The sequence below is a fragment of the Salvelinus alpinus genome, chromosome 10 (genome assembly GCF_045679555.1).
Source record: "Salvelinus alpinus chromosome 10, SLU_Salpinus.1, whole genome shotgun sequence".
NCBI classification, from domain to species: Eukaryota; Metazoa; Chordata; class Actinopteri; order Salmoniformes; family Salmonidae; genus Salvelinus; species Salvelinus alpinus.
In genome coordinates this window covers 29,728,087-29,740,530 of record NC_092095.1, presented here as the reverse complement: position 1 = coordinate 29,740,530, position 12,444 = coordinate 29,728,087, and the positions used below count along the sequence as shown (strand labels likewise).

General features: G+C 44.6%; 1 protein-coding gene across 4 annotated transcripts in view; it reads right to left on the bottom strand.

The window, feature by feature from the left end:
• The window catches only part of arhgap21a (Rho GTPase activating protein 21a), a 99,984-nt gene that overhangs the window by 52,118 nt on the left and 35,422 nt on the right, over positions 1 to 12,444 (bottom strand). For 2 of the 4 annotated variants that reach the window (XM_071331159.1, XM_071331160.1), the window contains exons 1-2: positions 4,667 to 4,777; positions 383 to 574 (exon numbers count right to left, since the gene is read on the bottom strand). Coding sequence is in view for 2 of the 4 variants with exons in the window: in XM_071331162.1 (XP_071187263.1) it covers positions 383 to 574 (192 nt within the window). In the remaining 2 variants the exon portion in view is untranslated. Of the gene's footprint in view, positions 1 to 382; positions 575 to 4,666; positions 4,778 to 12,444 lie in introns of those variants that run through there. The other 2 variants (XM_071331162.1, XM_071331161.1) reach the window with 1 other exon arrangement.

Here is a 12,444-nt window from a genome sequence, read left to right as displayed (position 1 = left end):
CAGATCTGTGCCTCAACACAATCCTGTCTATGAGCTCTACGGACAATTCCTTCAACCTCATGGCTTGGGTTTTGCTCTGACATGCACTGTCAACTGTGGGACCATATATAGACAGATGTGCGCCTTTTCCAATCATGTCCAAATCAAGATGTAGAAACATCTCAAGGATGATCAATGGAAACAGGATGCACCTGAGCTAAAGTTCAAGTCTCATAGCAAATGGTCTGAATACTTATTTGTGTGTAGATTGGTGAGGATTTTTTACATTTAACATAAAACATAACCTTTAACATAAAATGTGGAATAAGTCATGGGTCTGAATACTTTCCAAATGCATTGTATGTTCACTAAGGTTGCCTGAGTACGGTCATGATGTTCTCACCTTGAGGGAAGAGTGGACGGCTGACTCTGGCGGGTAGACGATGAAGTGGCGCAGCGTGAAGCCGAAGCCCTGCGAAGTGCGCTGCAGCCGGAGTGTCTTGGGGCCCGGCCAGGAGAAGGGCTCCTCTTCCACCCCAACCGGGGACCCCGTCGCAGATGCCTCGCTCTGGTCACGCCCATCCTTCTGTTTAGCCTGAGAGAAACAGAGAGGGGGAGAGATAGACTTTTAATGTGGTTATTGTTAACTTTGAGATAATCCACTCAATGTAGGACAGGTAGATTCACACGTTTTCCCTCTTACATACTTCTGTTAATGTAAAGTAAGCTCATTACCAATTCAGTTACAGAAGAAAACATTATCTGGAAGTGGACTACCCTTTTCCTCTATTATCATCCTAGAGGGAGAAGGTGTTTTGAATGGATTGAAACCGTGAAGGATGCAGCAGAAAGACACTCATGCTGCAAAACATACCCTCGTAAAACTGACTATGCTACCGATCCTTGACTTCGGCGATGTCATTTACAAAATAGCCTCTAACACTCTACTCAGCAAACTGGATGTAGTCTATCATAGTGCCATCCGTTATGTCATCAAAGCCCCATATACTACCCACCACTGCGACCTGTATGCTCTCATTGGCTGGCCCTCGCTACAGTACATATTCGTTGCCAAACCCACTGGCTCCAGGTCATCTATAAGTCTTTGCTAGGTAAAGCCCCGCCTTATCTCAGCTCACTGGTCACCATAGCAACACCCACCCCTACCACACGCTCCAGCAGGTATATTTCACTGGTCATCCCCAAAGCCAACACTTTTTGGCCGCCTTTCCTTCCAGTTCTCTGCTTGCACATCATCATCTGCACATCTATCACTCCAGTGTTAACGCTAAATTGTAATTATTTCGCTTCTATGACATATTTATTGCCTTACCTACCTACATTTGCACACAAAGTACAAAGATTTTTATTTTGGGTTACTGACTGTACGTTTGTTTGTGTAACTCTGTGTTGTTGTTTTTGTCGCACTACTTTTCATTATCTTGGCCAGGTTGCAGTTGTAAATGAGAACTTGTTCTCAACTGGCCTACTTGGTTAAATAAAGATGAAATAAATAAAATAAAATAAAAAGAGTGAGAAATGGCAACACTGTCAGACATGACCTCAGCAGCACACCCATAATATTTAGACTTAAGGACCTGGTCAGATAGGAGAACATGAACAAGTCCAGTGTCATTCCGGTCTCCCAATAGGAGACCTTCAGTAGTGATGACATAATCAATCTTAACAATCATCAGATTCACAAGGCAACAATTTACAAGTGATGAGAACATGGCATCAAATTCCCATTACATCTTGTACCAGGCTACTCTCAATGTGCTCCTTGTCACTGAAGACAGTAAAGAAGCTTTATTTCAAACAAAGAGTGCTCTGTTTTCGGAGATAAAACAGCAGCCAATGGCTACACATTTATCTTGTTCTCTCACCTTGTTTATCTGACAGAGTGAGAGTTCATTTGGCTAAATCAAGCGGAGTTACGTGAAATGGAATAAGATTCAGTTTGTTGACATGGCTACGGTTCTACCGAGCGCTCAGGAAGGTAAGAAAGTAAACAAAAGAGTTCATTCAGGGACAGGGCATGGCCCAGGAGTTTTAAAGGAGGCCTAGGTAAGACCAAAATGTAATAAATATTCCGACTTTGATCAATTATACACACAAAATGTCAAATATACAGTATGTCAATCGTTTCTCCAAAGGGCTTTTCTATGGATTATATTTTGTGTAAATCCCCCAAAATCAAGGTATTTTTTGGCCTAGGTTTCGTGAGGAATTACTTGTATACTTCGTGTTCAGTGCAGTCAGAGAGCGGCTAAGCCTATTCCAATTGAATTCAAGGTAGGCGAATACATCACACTTTGACGCAACAAGAGATTGGTGCTGGCTGGGTTGAAGAGCAGTGAAATGCCATTTTGTATAGTGACAAACTTTTGAATGCTGTTGAGTGCGAGACAGAGCTCCAACATCCCAGAACACTGAAAAGGTTCACATCCTGCTCAACACACTTTCGTTTATTTTCTCATAACAGAGCCGGTTGTCAGATCCATTAAGGCTACGTGCCACAGCTCCGTCCGCAACAAATCATTTGTACACTGTTGTAGATGGAACTAAGCTGTGTACACGAAACAGGGATTTCCACCAGTCTCAAACATATATCATGGCAACGGTAACCACAGAGAAAACAGTGATTCACCCCAGCCTACTTATAAGAGACACTCTTTTCCTGAACATGACGTCACACAGACAGACACACAATAACCTAAACTGTAATCTATCCTGCCTGGTATGTATCACAGGCATGTACAACACCACATAAAGAATCCCCTGACCTTCTTATCACATAAATTCCAAACAGCGCTACAGTATTTCACAACCCAAAGTCAACGAGAAAGCCACACGATGTCCTCCTGCCTGCCTCTCGTATACTGTCTGCGCCATAAGACTTATGTCAGATTCATTATCAAACTGATGGTTCGCTCAGCCCACACCGCCACAGGGTGTGCGTTAGTGGTCGCCATTGACAGCACCGCAGTGACTACGGGCCAACCATGGGCCTGCCAAACAGTCCTCGCTGCAACCTCAGCCCAGCTTTCTCCACAGGTTATGAGCAGAGGTTGTTTTTTCCTTCTTCTCCAGTGCAAAAACACTGCCTCCCCTCCTCTTTCTTTAAGCTTTCCCCTCTCTCTCTGTCCTCCCTTATGCTCTCCCCACCACACCTCTCTCTGTGTGTGTGTGTGTGTGTGTCTACAGCAGATGTAGGAGCCTCAAGAGAATGGGCTGGGCCTGTATAACTGTGGGCCTGGTGAGATCACTGCGACCCCGCAGCTCTGCATAGAAACACTTGCGGGGACACACACACCAACACACACACTTGTTTTTCTATCCTCATGGGGACCTAACATTTATTTCCATTCAAAATCCTATTTTCCCTAAACCCCAACCCTAACCTTAATCCCTAAATGTAACCTTGACGCTTAACCCTAATTCTAACCTTAAACCTAAACCCTGAGCTTAAAATAGCCTTTGAGAATATTCCTTGTTTTACTATCCTTGTGGGGACTTTAGGGGATTTCAGGTCCCCATAACAATAGAAGAACAAGACCATTCCCACACACACACTTTTCCATCTCTATATTTAACATGTTGAATTATAGAAAAGGAGAGGAGAGGCAGCAATGCAGAACAGGGAGCAGGGCATTCAGGACTGTGGCTGGCACAGCAGTCATAGTGAAAGAAACCAAAGCAATGAGGATTAGCTAACCCTCAAAGTTCTTTGCACGTAGCTTTACACACCTTGCTGACTGCCATTTTGAGTGAAGAGGGTAGGACTGGGGATCACATTCATGAGGGAATATAGCATCCCACCACACCCTGAAAAAAAGTGTCACTCGGGACTAGTTGGCTAAGAACTCCCCTCCATATGCGACACAGTCATGTGAGGCATCTACACTTGCATTCCCCATCAGCACAGGTTCAAAACTGTCAACACCTCCGCTTTGGAATCCCTCTCTGCTGCACCAATCAGCAACAGCCTTTAAATATAGATTTGAATGTGATGTCGGAAAATAGCCTATAGCTACTTGCCATGTGGGTGCTGTGCATTTGTATGTCAGCTGTGTAGTTGTGGGTCCAATACCTGTCGACTCAGTCTCTCCTCACAGTCCTCCTAGGCCATAGTGAGTCACTCTGGTGCGGTTAGCTTAATGGCTTCCCCTCTGACCACAGGCCATTGCAACTACACATGACATTATTCACATCATAGGAAAATATAGCGTTGCGCTCCCCTTGCACAAAACAATAACTGAATTATTCCAACGAAAGACAATAATAATAATATAAATCTGAAATAAATAAGTACTGTACTGATATGTCTTTCAGAATTGACCATCGGAAGCATTACAAAAGACAGGTCAGTGAAACAGTACTACCCTGCCACTGGAGCAAGGGATGAGGCACGCGACATTCCTGAGACAACACGGTGTTTCCCCCCCCACCCCTTACAAATCCTTACTATGTTACACAATACGCTTAGCTGCAAGCCACTGATACTGCCTGGGCACATATTTCAGCACAGGTCAACGTATTACAACTCAATAACGCACTGCCAACGGTTCTCTACTAAAAGAGCCTACTACTTGCTTTTAACACAGGATTTGTGATCAAGCTCTTTATGCAATCCGAAAGGCATTAGGGTGAACTCGAAAAGTACTCCGAAATCTTGGCGCCTTACCCTGGAACGAACACAGTTCCTCCTGGATGCTTCTTGGAGTCTGCCCCAGGACACTCTCCTGTCTGTTTCCCCCCTGAGGCCTAGCTCCACGTCCCCCCAGTAAGCCTGGGCTAGCAGCTGGAACCACAGGCAGTAGGGCTCCGACAGGCAGCCTTCAAAACCGGCCAGACGAGCCCAGGGACAGTACCCCGTCGAGGGAGAGCAGTCCACCTCTACATCCAGCAGATCCACCAGGTCAGGGCAATCCTTCAGGGGCACCGTAGTCACACAGCTTCCGGCGGAGACGCCCCCGTTCCTCTGGGCCAGCATGGCATAGCCAGCAATACGGCTTTATATCCGTCAAAGAAAAAGAAGGAAGCCAGGCAGTGGAGCTCTCCTCTTCTACTCTGAGATGGTCTCACTAGCGTCTCAGTCTTTGTTACTCCGAGTTTCTTTTTTACTTCCCCCTGTTCCCTCTCTCGCCCGGTCTGTTCTCAGTGTTGGGAAGCTGGGCTGTTCCTCTGTGCTTCCCACAGCCACATGATGTTTCCACTCAGTGGAGAGTGTTGCAGAGCTGGGGCAGACTGACGCACCAGCACATCCACCCACCTCACACTCACACACACACATCTGGCTGGGCGGCCAGATGAGTTCTTTTAACCCTCCCTTCTCTCTTTCTCACCTGATTCTGAATGAACCAAACACACACACACACACACAGGTTAAGCGCTAGAGAAATTCCACAAACTACACATTCTAGCGTAGGGGAGACAAAGGCAGCCATGCCTACTATCTGAGGGACAGAAATAGCTGGGATTGTTTTCTAGGTCCATGGGTGGATATGGTTAAGTTGGACCACACATAAGGCAGCCACCACATATTCTCTGTGAATGTAAAGGCCATTTGGACACAATGTTTAAAAGCATGCCCTTTCCACACAAACATAGTGCTCACATGACAGTACAGAGACACTTTCAATCCATCTATACCTTACTCCAAAGGCTGTGTGCTTATTCCATCGTCTTTACAAGCTATTTTCACACCCCATCTAAACCCGTTTTCCCTTCATCTTTCCCCAGTGGGATTACATAAGAGGAGAGCCGGGTGCCATGCGGGCACTTTTTTAATGGGTTATGGTAAACAAACCCACAGGAGGGCTTGGCAAAGGCTTTATCTTAAGTGCAGTGTGCTGGATAGGACAGACTCTGCCTGGATACTTATTAGCAAAGCACTCTGATTGGGGGACAAAGAGTTCAATATTTAAATCAGATTTGGAATCAGGTGATCTTGAAGAAATGGAACTCTGCTCCAAAAGGAAAAGAAACAGCAGTCATTTTGGACAACTCTCACTGCTTGTCAAGTGAATCTGGGGAAATTTTCACATATTGCCATTAAGGTGAAAAAAATGAGGAACACCTCTGAAAAAGGCTACTTCATATGACGTAAACTAAAACAAAAATGGCAGATCAAAATTGTCAGTCTATCAGCCGGTCAGATAAGTGTTCATATTTAGAGTCCGACTTATTTAAAGCAGTCTTTCTAATCTACTATTCCAGCAGCGACCAAGAAAAGAACAGGAAACCAGTGATGGAATGTTCCCTCCAACCATGCATTGCTGATGACCATCTTATTACCACATTCATTCCACTGAATATAGCCTGCACCATTCGAGGCGTCCATGTTATGCAAGTAGCTGGACGAAAGCTCGTTAAAGACTGGCTGGATGCAAGTCTCGTCTCAAGTGCCACCAACACAAGAAAAGTCGAGGGGGAAATCCTTTACTGTGAATGGTTTGTGTTTACATCAGCTTTGCATTATAGTGGAACATTACGGGCCTGGCCACATCATGCCAAACATATTGTTTATCTAAAGCAATGAGTTGGATAGTTTTATGGGTTTTGCTACCACGATCTTCATATGAAAATGTTTCTTGCATCCATTTATGTCAAATGATAAGAATTTTGCCAGAGTGTGAGTGTAAAATGCATCCCCCTTAGGCAGGAATTTGATTCAGTGGCATGTGGAGTGTCTCACACACGAAACACGACTTCATGGGACTACTTTTACAGTTGCCATGGCGATAAACAGAGCCACAACAGTCAGCCATTGGGCCAGGGATTTTTCCCCTGGCCCTGGCACGTGAAACCAGCCATTCAGAGACGTAGGGTGCAGGACAAAACTCAGTGCAGGGGTGTGTGGTATTTACTGAACCTGGCCTTCATCCATCTCACTTCCTCCAGCCTGCTTTGAAACCGCTGAACTAAACAGTTATAGCCTAGGGCCTATTCTTAACAGAGCCACAATATACCGGAACATGTATGCCATAGATCAACGTGCAAACGTAGCAACTACATTTTGAAAAGCAGGAGTGGTGTAATGTTCTAATCCTTTGTTTTGCTTTTTGTTTGGTTGACTTTGTGTGGATGTAGGTTGTGTTTTAATGCTTGGGCTCGTGCATGGATACCAAAGGAGTTGGCAAGACAGCGCAAACCGATCTGGGACCAGGCTAGTTGAGTGCAGTAGTATTGATACTATTCAGGTCATCCTCTCGGGAAGCTGTAGAGCAACCAAAGTGATGTGTAGATGTGCCTTTCAGTGATTCTCAGACTTGCTTTCATAGGTCACTAACGCACACATCCAAACAATACCCTTCAAAGCCATGACACCAAACAGACCCTAAGACACAGAAGAGTGAACACGGCCTGGGGCAATGCAGGTGCTGCCTTCCACAAAACCGATCCACTCCCTCAGGTATTTACCTGTACCAGCCTAATGCTTTAGAATCCTCCCATAACATCTAGTCCTACTCATTTCAGACAGAAGACATGGTATAACTTTAGGTTTATATGACCCGCTTTCAAACAGTCCCTTATTTACCACTTTCTTGCAGGTCTACCTCCTTTTATACATATCAAGTTGCAACTGGACATTTTACACAGTACCCCTTTCTGATATAAACAAAAGACGGTATAAGGAAGATGGTATGGTAAAAAAGTTGGATTTTTGTCTGTATATGAAAGGGGTAATAATACAAATCTAAAAGGTGCGGACAATTGGAATGCCAACTTAAGTGCCTCAGAAAAGGGCTCAACATCGTGCAGTATTTAATTTCCACTTTCGAACCAACAATCTTCAAAATTAGGCTTTATTTATTGCAAACACACAATGAAGAAGACTACTGACTGAAGTACCAGGGTCTCAGTAGTTGGGCATACAAACAGGTGCCTGCCTGTATGTGTCCACACTAGAACTATCAAACTGACATGGCTATTAACACCATCTCATAGGAGCTTTTTCAGTATTTCTGGGACCATGGGAGAAGAGAAAAATAGTTGTGCTGTCAATTTCTACAAAAAACAAAAGAGTCTGCTTCGCTTTGGACCAGCCCACAAAATGAACTGTGTAGCCACAGTCTCCCATGAAATTCTAACTACTGGTACGAAAGGTTCTCCTCTCACTCACTGACCAGAAAAGCAGGGCTCAGGCTTGCTTGTTTTAGAACTTATAATAGGTCTTAACACATAGGGTTCCTGTCATTTCCCTGTTCCGTCCTACCCCACTCTCTCGCTCCGGACCCTTCATACTACAGCTGTGAGTGAAGTGTGAGTCCCCCTGCCAACAGCTCTGCCAATGGTCTTGTGGGTTCACGCAACATCGCACCATGGGCCAAGGGAAATACCAGACTAGTGTTGGAGGGGAAAAGACAAGGATGTAAAAAAGGGTTTTTAGATGTTGTTATGAGTTCTCCCCCCATTATGGGTTTGTAAACTGAAACCAAATCAGTGGTGTGATAAAAATCAAGAGAAGCCCGGCCAATTTGTGGATTTGGATTGTTTGCAGGCGGTCAGAATAAGAGGGCCAAAAGAAAGTTGCTAAAATGAGTTTCTGATGACTGAAATATTCTGCTTTTACAAAATGTTATGCTGTTTTCAAATGAAACCCAATACCTTGCTCTTGTTAAAGCTATAAGAATTGATTTGTCTGTGCAGCCTATTACCACCGGCTGTAGCAAGTGCAGAGAATAACCAAATAACCATCTTAGGTGTTCAGTGGTTGCAACTTCTTTCAGATGTTGAAATGTAAACATCCTCTCAAACCATCTAGCTGGAATACAAATATTTAGTAGCCGATTATCTGGAGGTTTGATGTGCAACAAACGGAACGAGGTCAGTGTTCAAAAACATAGGGAACAATAAAGCTAAAATCGGGGCTCAAGAACAAAAACTATTAATTTGAGAAGGGGTCGGGGGGGTGGAGAGAAGAAAAGAAAAATCTGCAGGAGGATTAGGGTCTATTCAACAGAGCTTTTCAAGACTCCTTGTGGGAAGGGAGATTTAATCTAGACATGCTGCATCTGGGCTCCATGAGGTATGGCTTACTGTAACAAAGGAGGAGCTAATGAGGGCCAAGGAACAGCCTGCCCTCAAAACACACCCACAGCCCTAAAAGCCTTCATACAGCCCTAGGGGGGAACCAGGGGGCATTGGCCCCACAATAAAATGTCCAACCTGGCATCCCAGGAGAAAGATCTGCTGATATTGTTGCCAGATTTTGTTTTGTTGTAAGGCCAAGATAAGCGTCCAAGTCCGCTTGATCTTAGGGGGTATTGGCGGAGTAAGCTACTTTATATGGGGATATAATTTATCAGTCATATGCCAGGGCTGGGAGTGTGCATTACAGGCTACTTGGAAAGACTACTTTCCTCAAAAGGAGCAGGGAGAGGGATCTAGCTGGGACTAGTCAGAGAGAGACCTGCTCTGAGCTGTTTGTAAATGAGAATGCTGCTAATTATCTGCTTATGTAAGGGGAAACAGTAGTGCTAGGCACGTCTATAAAAACTCGCAAATGGCACTTCGGCAATCCAGGTTCTCCTTCTGCTGGTGTTAACGAGACATAACAATTTGGTGGCAAGTGATACTAAAAACATACTGCTGAAAAGTCCACAAAACGTTCAGAAAATGTATATTAAAAAAATATTTAAAAAAAGAAGACTGCATTTGCCTTGGTAGGAAAGAGGAAGAGATAGCTGGCAATGCCCCAACTTTATTTTGAAGAGAAACTCAAATCAAAATAAGTAATCATGTAGCAACTCAAAATAAAAATAAAAGGACATTTCCCCTTGGCATGACTCATCTGTATGACACAGTTATGACACATTTATGCACTTGAGCATCATATCGTTTCCACTTGCAACAACATACACAACTCCCAGCCTTGGAATACAATCTGGGTTGTCCACATGACAACACAGTGTCAAACTTCCAGTCTAGGCATGTAGAAGAAGAAATTGAATTGGGATTTCCTTAAAGACGGCGGTAGGGTAGGCTGGAGAGAGGCTGCATCGGCGGACATTAGCCCTGAAAGAGGGAGGAACAAAGACCTCCAACCAGGGGAGGCTCACGTGAGGAAGCTGTATTAGCGAGCTTGGTTCCATAGAACCCCCTGCTTGATCTGGCTGATTGTCTCTCGGGCTCCCCAGACACCTCATGACAAATGCCTCTGCCAATCATGCATTCAGTTGGCCGCTCATTCACTCCACGGCAGCAGCTGCTCTCGTCCAGAAAAGAGGCAAATATGTTTCTGATGACACCCCCCTTGTCAAAAAAAAAAAGCGCTGGCAGATGAGGTTAAATTATTACGTTCTCATTCAGACAGTTGCACCCGAGGGATATGCCACACAATGAGGGAGAGAGGTGAAAAATGAAAGAATGAGGAGAAGGGCCTGGAATGGAGTCTACTGCTTATGAAGTGAAAGTAACATGTATTCAGCACTGACGGTAGGGGAACTCCAAAGAAAAACGGACCGTCCCGAATGACAATACGTCTAGATAGAAATACATTGTGGTGCGTAAGTATCAATATTACCCAGTGGAGAGGTTCTGCAGTTATCGTCAATCAAGAGACTGACGCATACACAAACGTCTGATTTAAGCAGCTAGGGCACTCCGACAGACCCAAAAGAGAGAATGTATGGGATGTGGCTATCCTGTGTATACTGACTGACTCAGGTTTTCCAGGAGCCTGAAAGACCTGTCTATGAAGGTTTTCGCCATGTTACCATTAGCTAACGTGTGCTTCATAAAGGGCCTATATAGGAGCTTTGTAAGATGACCTGGAATCCATGATGCATCTTTTGCATAGCTGGGGGGGGGGAGACAGGGGTCCACCCATTCTGGACGCATGCTTGACGGATGTGTAGTTAGAGAGGAACGGCGACACATTCAGAGAGGAAAATCATGCAGCCATCTCCATTAGTCGGATCAGTTCCAAATGAGTCCTTATTTATTTGGGAGCAAGGTATTACAGACAGGCCTTTGACCCTCATCAAATTCAATCACATTTATATAAAGCCCTTTTTACATTAGCAGATGTCACAAAGTGCTCATCTCTCTATATAAAAGGTTCATCTAGTCTAACTGATTAATCTACATAATCTTATTTAGCAGCCAAATATAAAAGTTCCCTGATATATATACACAAGCAGGACAGTCAGCCTCCCTTGTACTTTTCCTACATGGACTTGCTCACACATAAGCACAGAAGAGAAATGCCATCCATGTTACCCGCTGTGTCTTGGGTGACTATTTTGGTAACCGGGTGAAATATTTACGACTGCGATTCAAAATTCATGAGTAGTTTGAGCGAGACATTCCTCAGCTCTAAAAATATGCCCCATGATGGTGTGTTAAATATTCATATTGACATGAAGCCCTTCCTGTGTCTGGCCCTCGGTGTGGTCTCGCTTGAGGGCCTATGGCCAGGGCTTTAGCCGACTGTGCAGCAGCAACGTCTAATCTTTTGAATGACGTCATTAGCGCTGAAAGTCATCTCACATGATAGAGAGATCACACAAAATCCAGCAAGGCCAGTGGCCTGCATGTCAGTCTGTTTCAGAGTTGGACAGGGCCCACAAAGCTACGCTAAGCCTCTGCTCTACCTACCTACCAGGCCTCTTTCAGTAGATATGAGATTCCAAACAATGGTCCACTGAAAAGAGAAATTGGTACATGACATAACTTCTCAAAATAGTTAATACCTGAATTAAATGGGCAAAAAGTGACTATAAAAATGTTGGGGGGGGGTTTTGGGGGGGGGGGGGGGGTTCCTGTAGTGGACTGAATTCAACAAAGGGGCTAAAGAAAAGCTTAGGGACTGGTTCTGATTAGATGCAGGCTCTGGATGGGATGGACCAGACTGGAGCCAACACACACAGCCTTTAAACAACACAGAGAGCCTGGAGCTGTAAATTACACTGGTATTATAGGAGAGGGACGAGAAAAAGAGAGAGAGGGAGATGAGGCCATACCCAGGGAGCGGCGTGCCAGCTCCGTCAAAGACATAACTCCGATGATCACCAGAAATTGAGTCATTAATAATGTCAGAAGTGTCTAATAGAGGAATTAACCTCCCGGTAAATGACCACGGTGTTTCTTCCTGTGTAAACAAAGCCTAGGCAAGCGCACATGGAACAGTCTTCCCTCCTCCTTCACTGAGTTCTCCTGTCCAATGGGTGTGCACTAATTTACGTCTTCTCTAGACACTTCATATTGCTCTGTTTCCAAGCTCTCAGACTAAAATCGAAGTGACTTAAAAACACAGATGCTGTTGATTTGCATGCGTAGACAACGCTCAGTGACCACGTCACTTGGCTTTTGTTGGACAATTGGTGTCGGGGGGGATTTACGGTGAGCGCAGGCACACAATCGAAGTAAATGGCCTTTCACAAACGTCAAAGACTTGAAATGCATACTCTTCAACAAAGCATCAAAATAATGCTAATCTAAGTGACTACTTCTTAT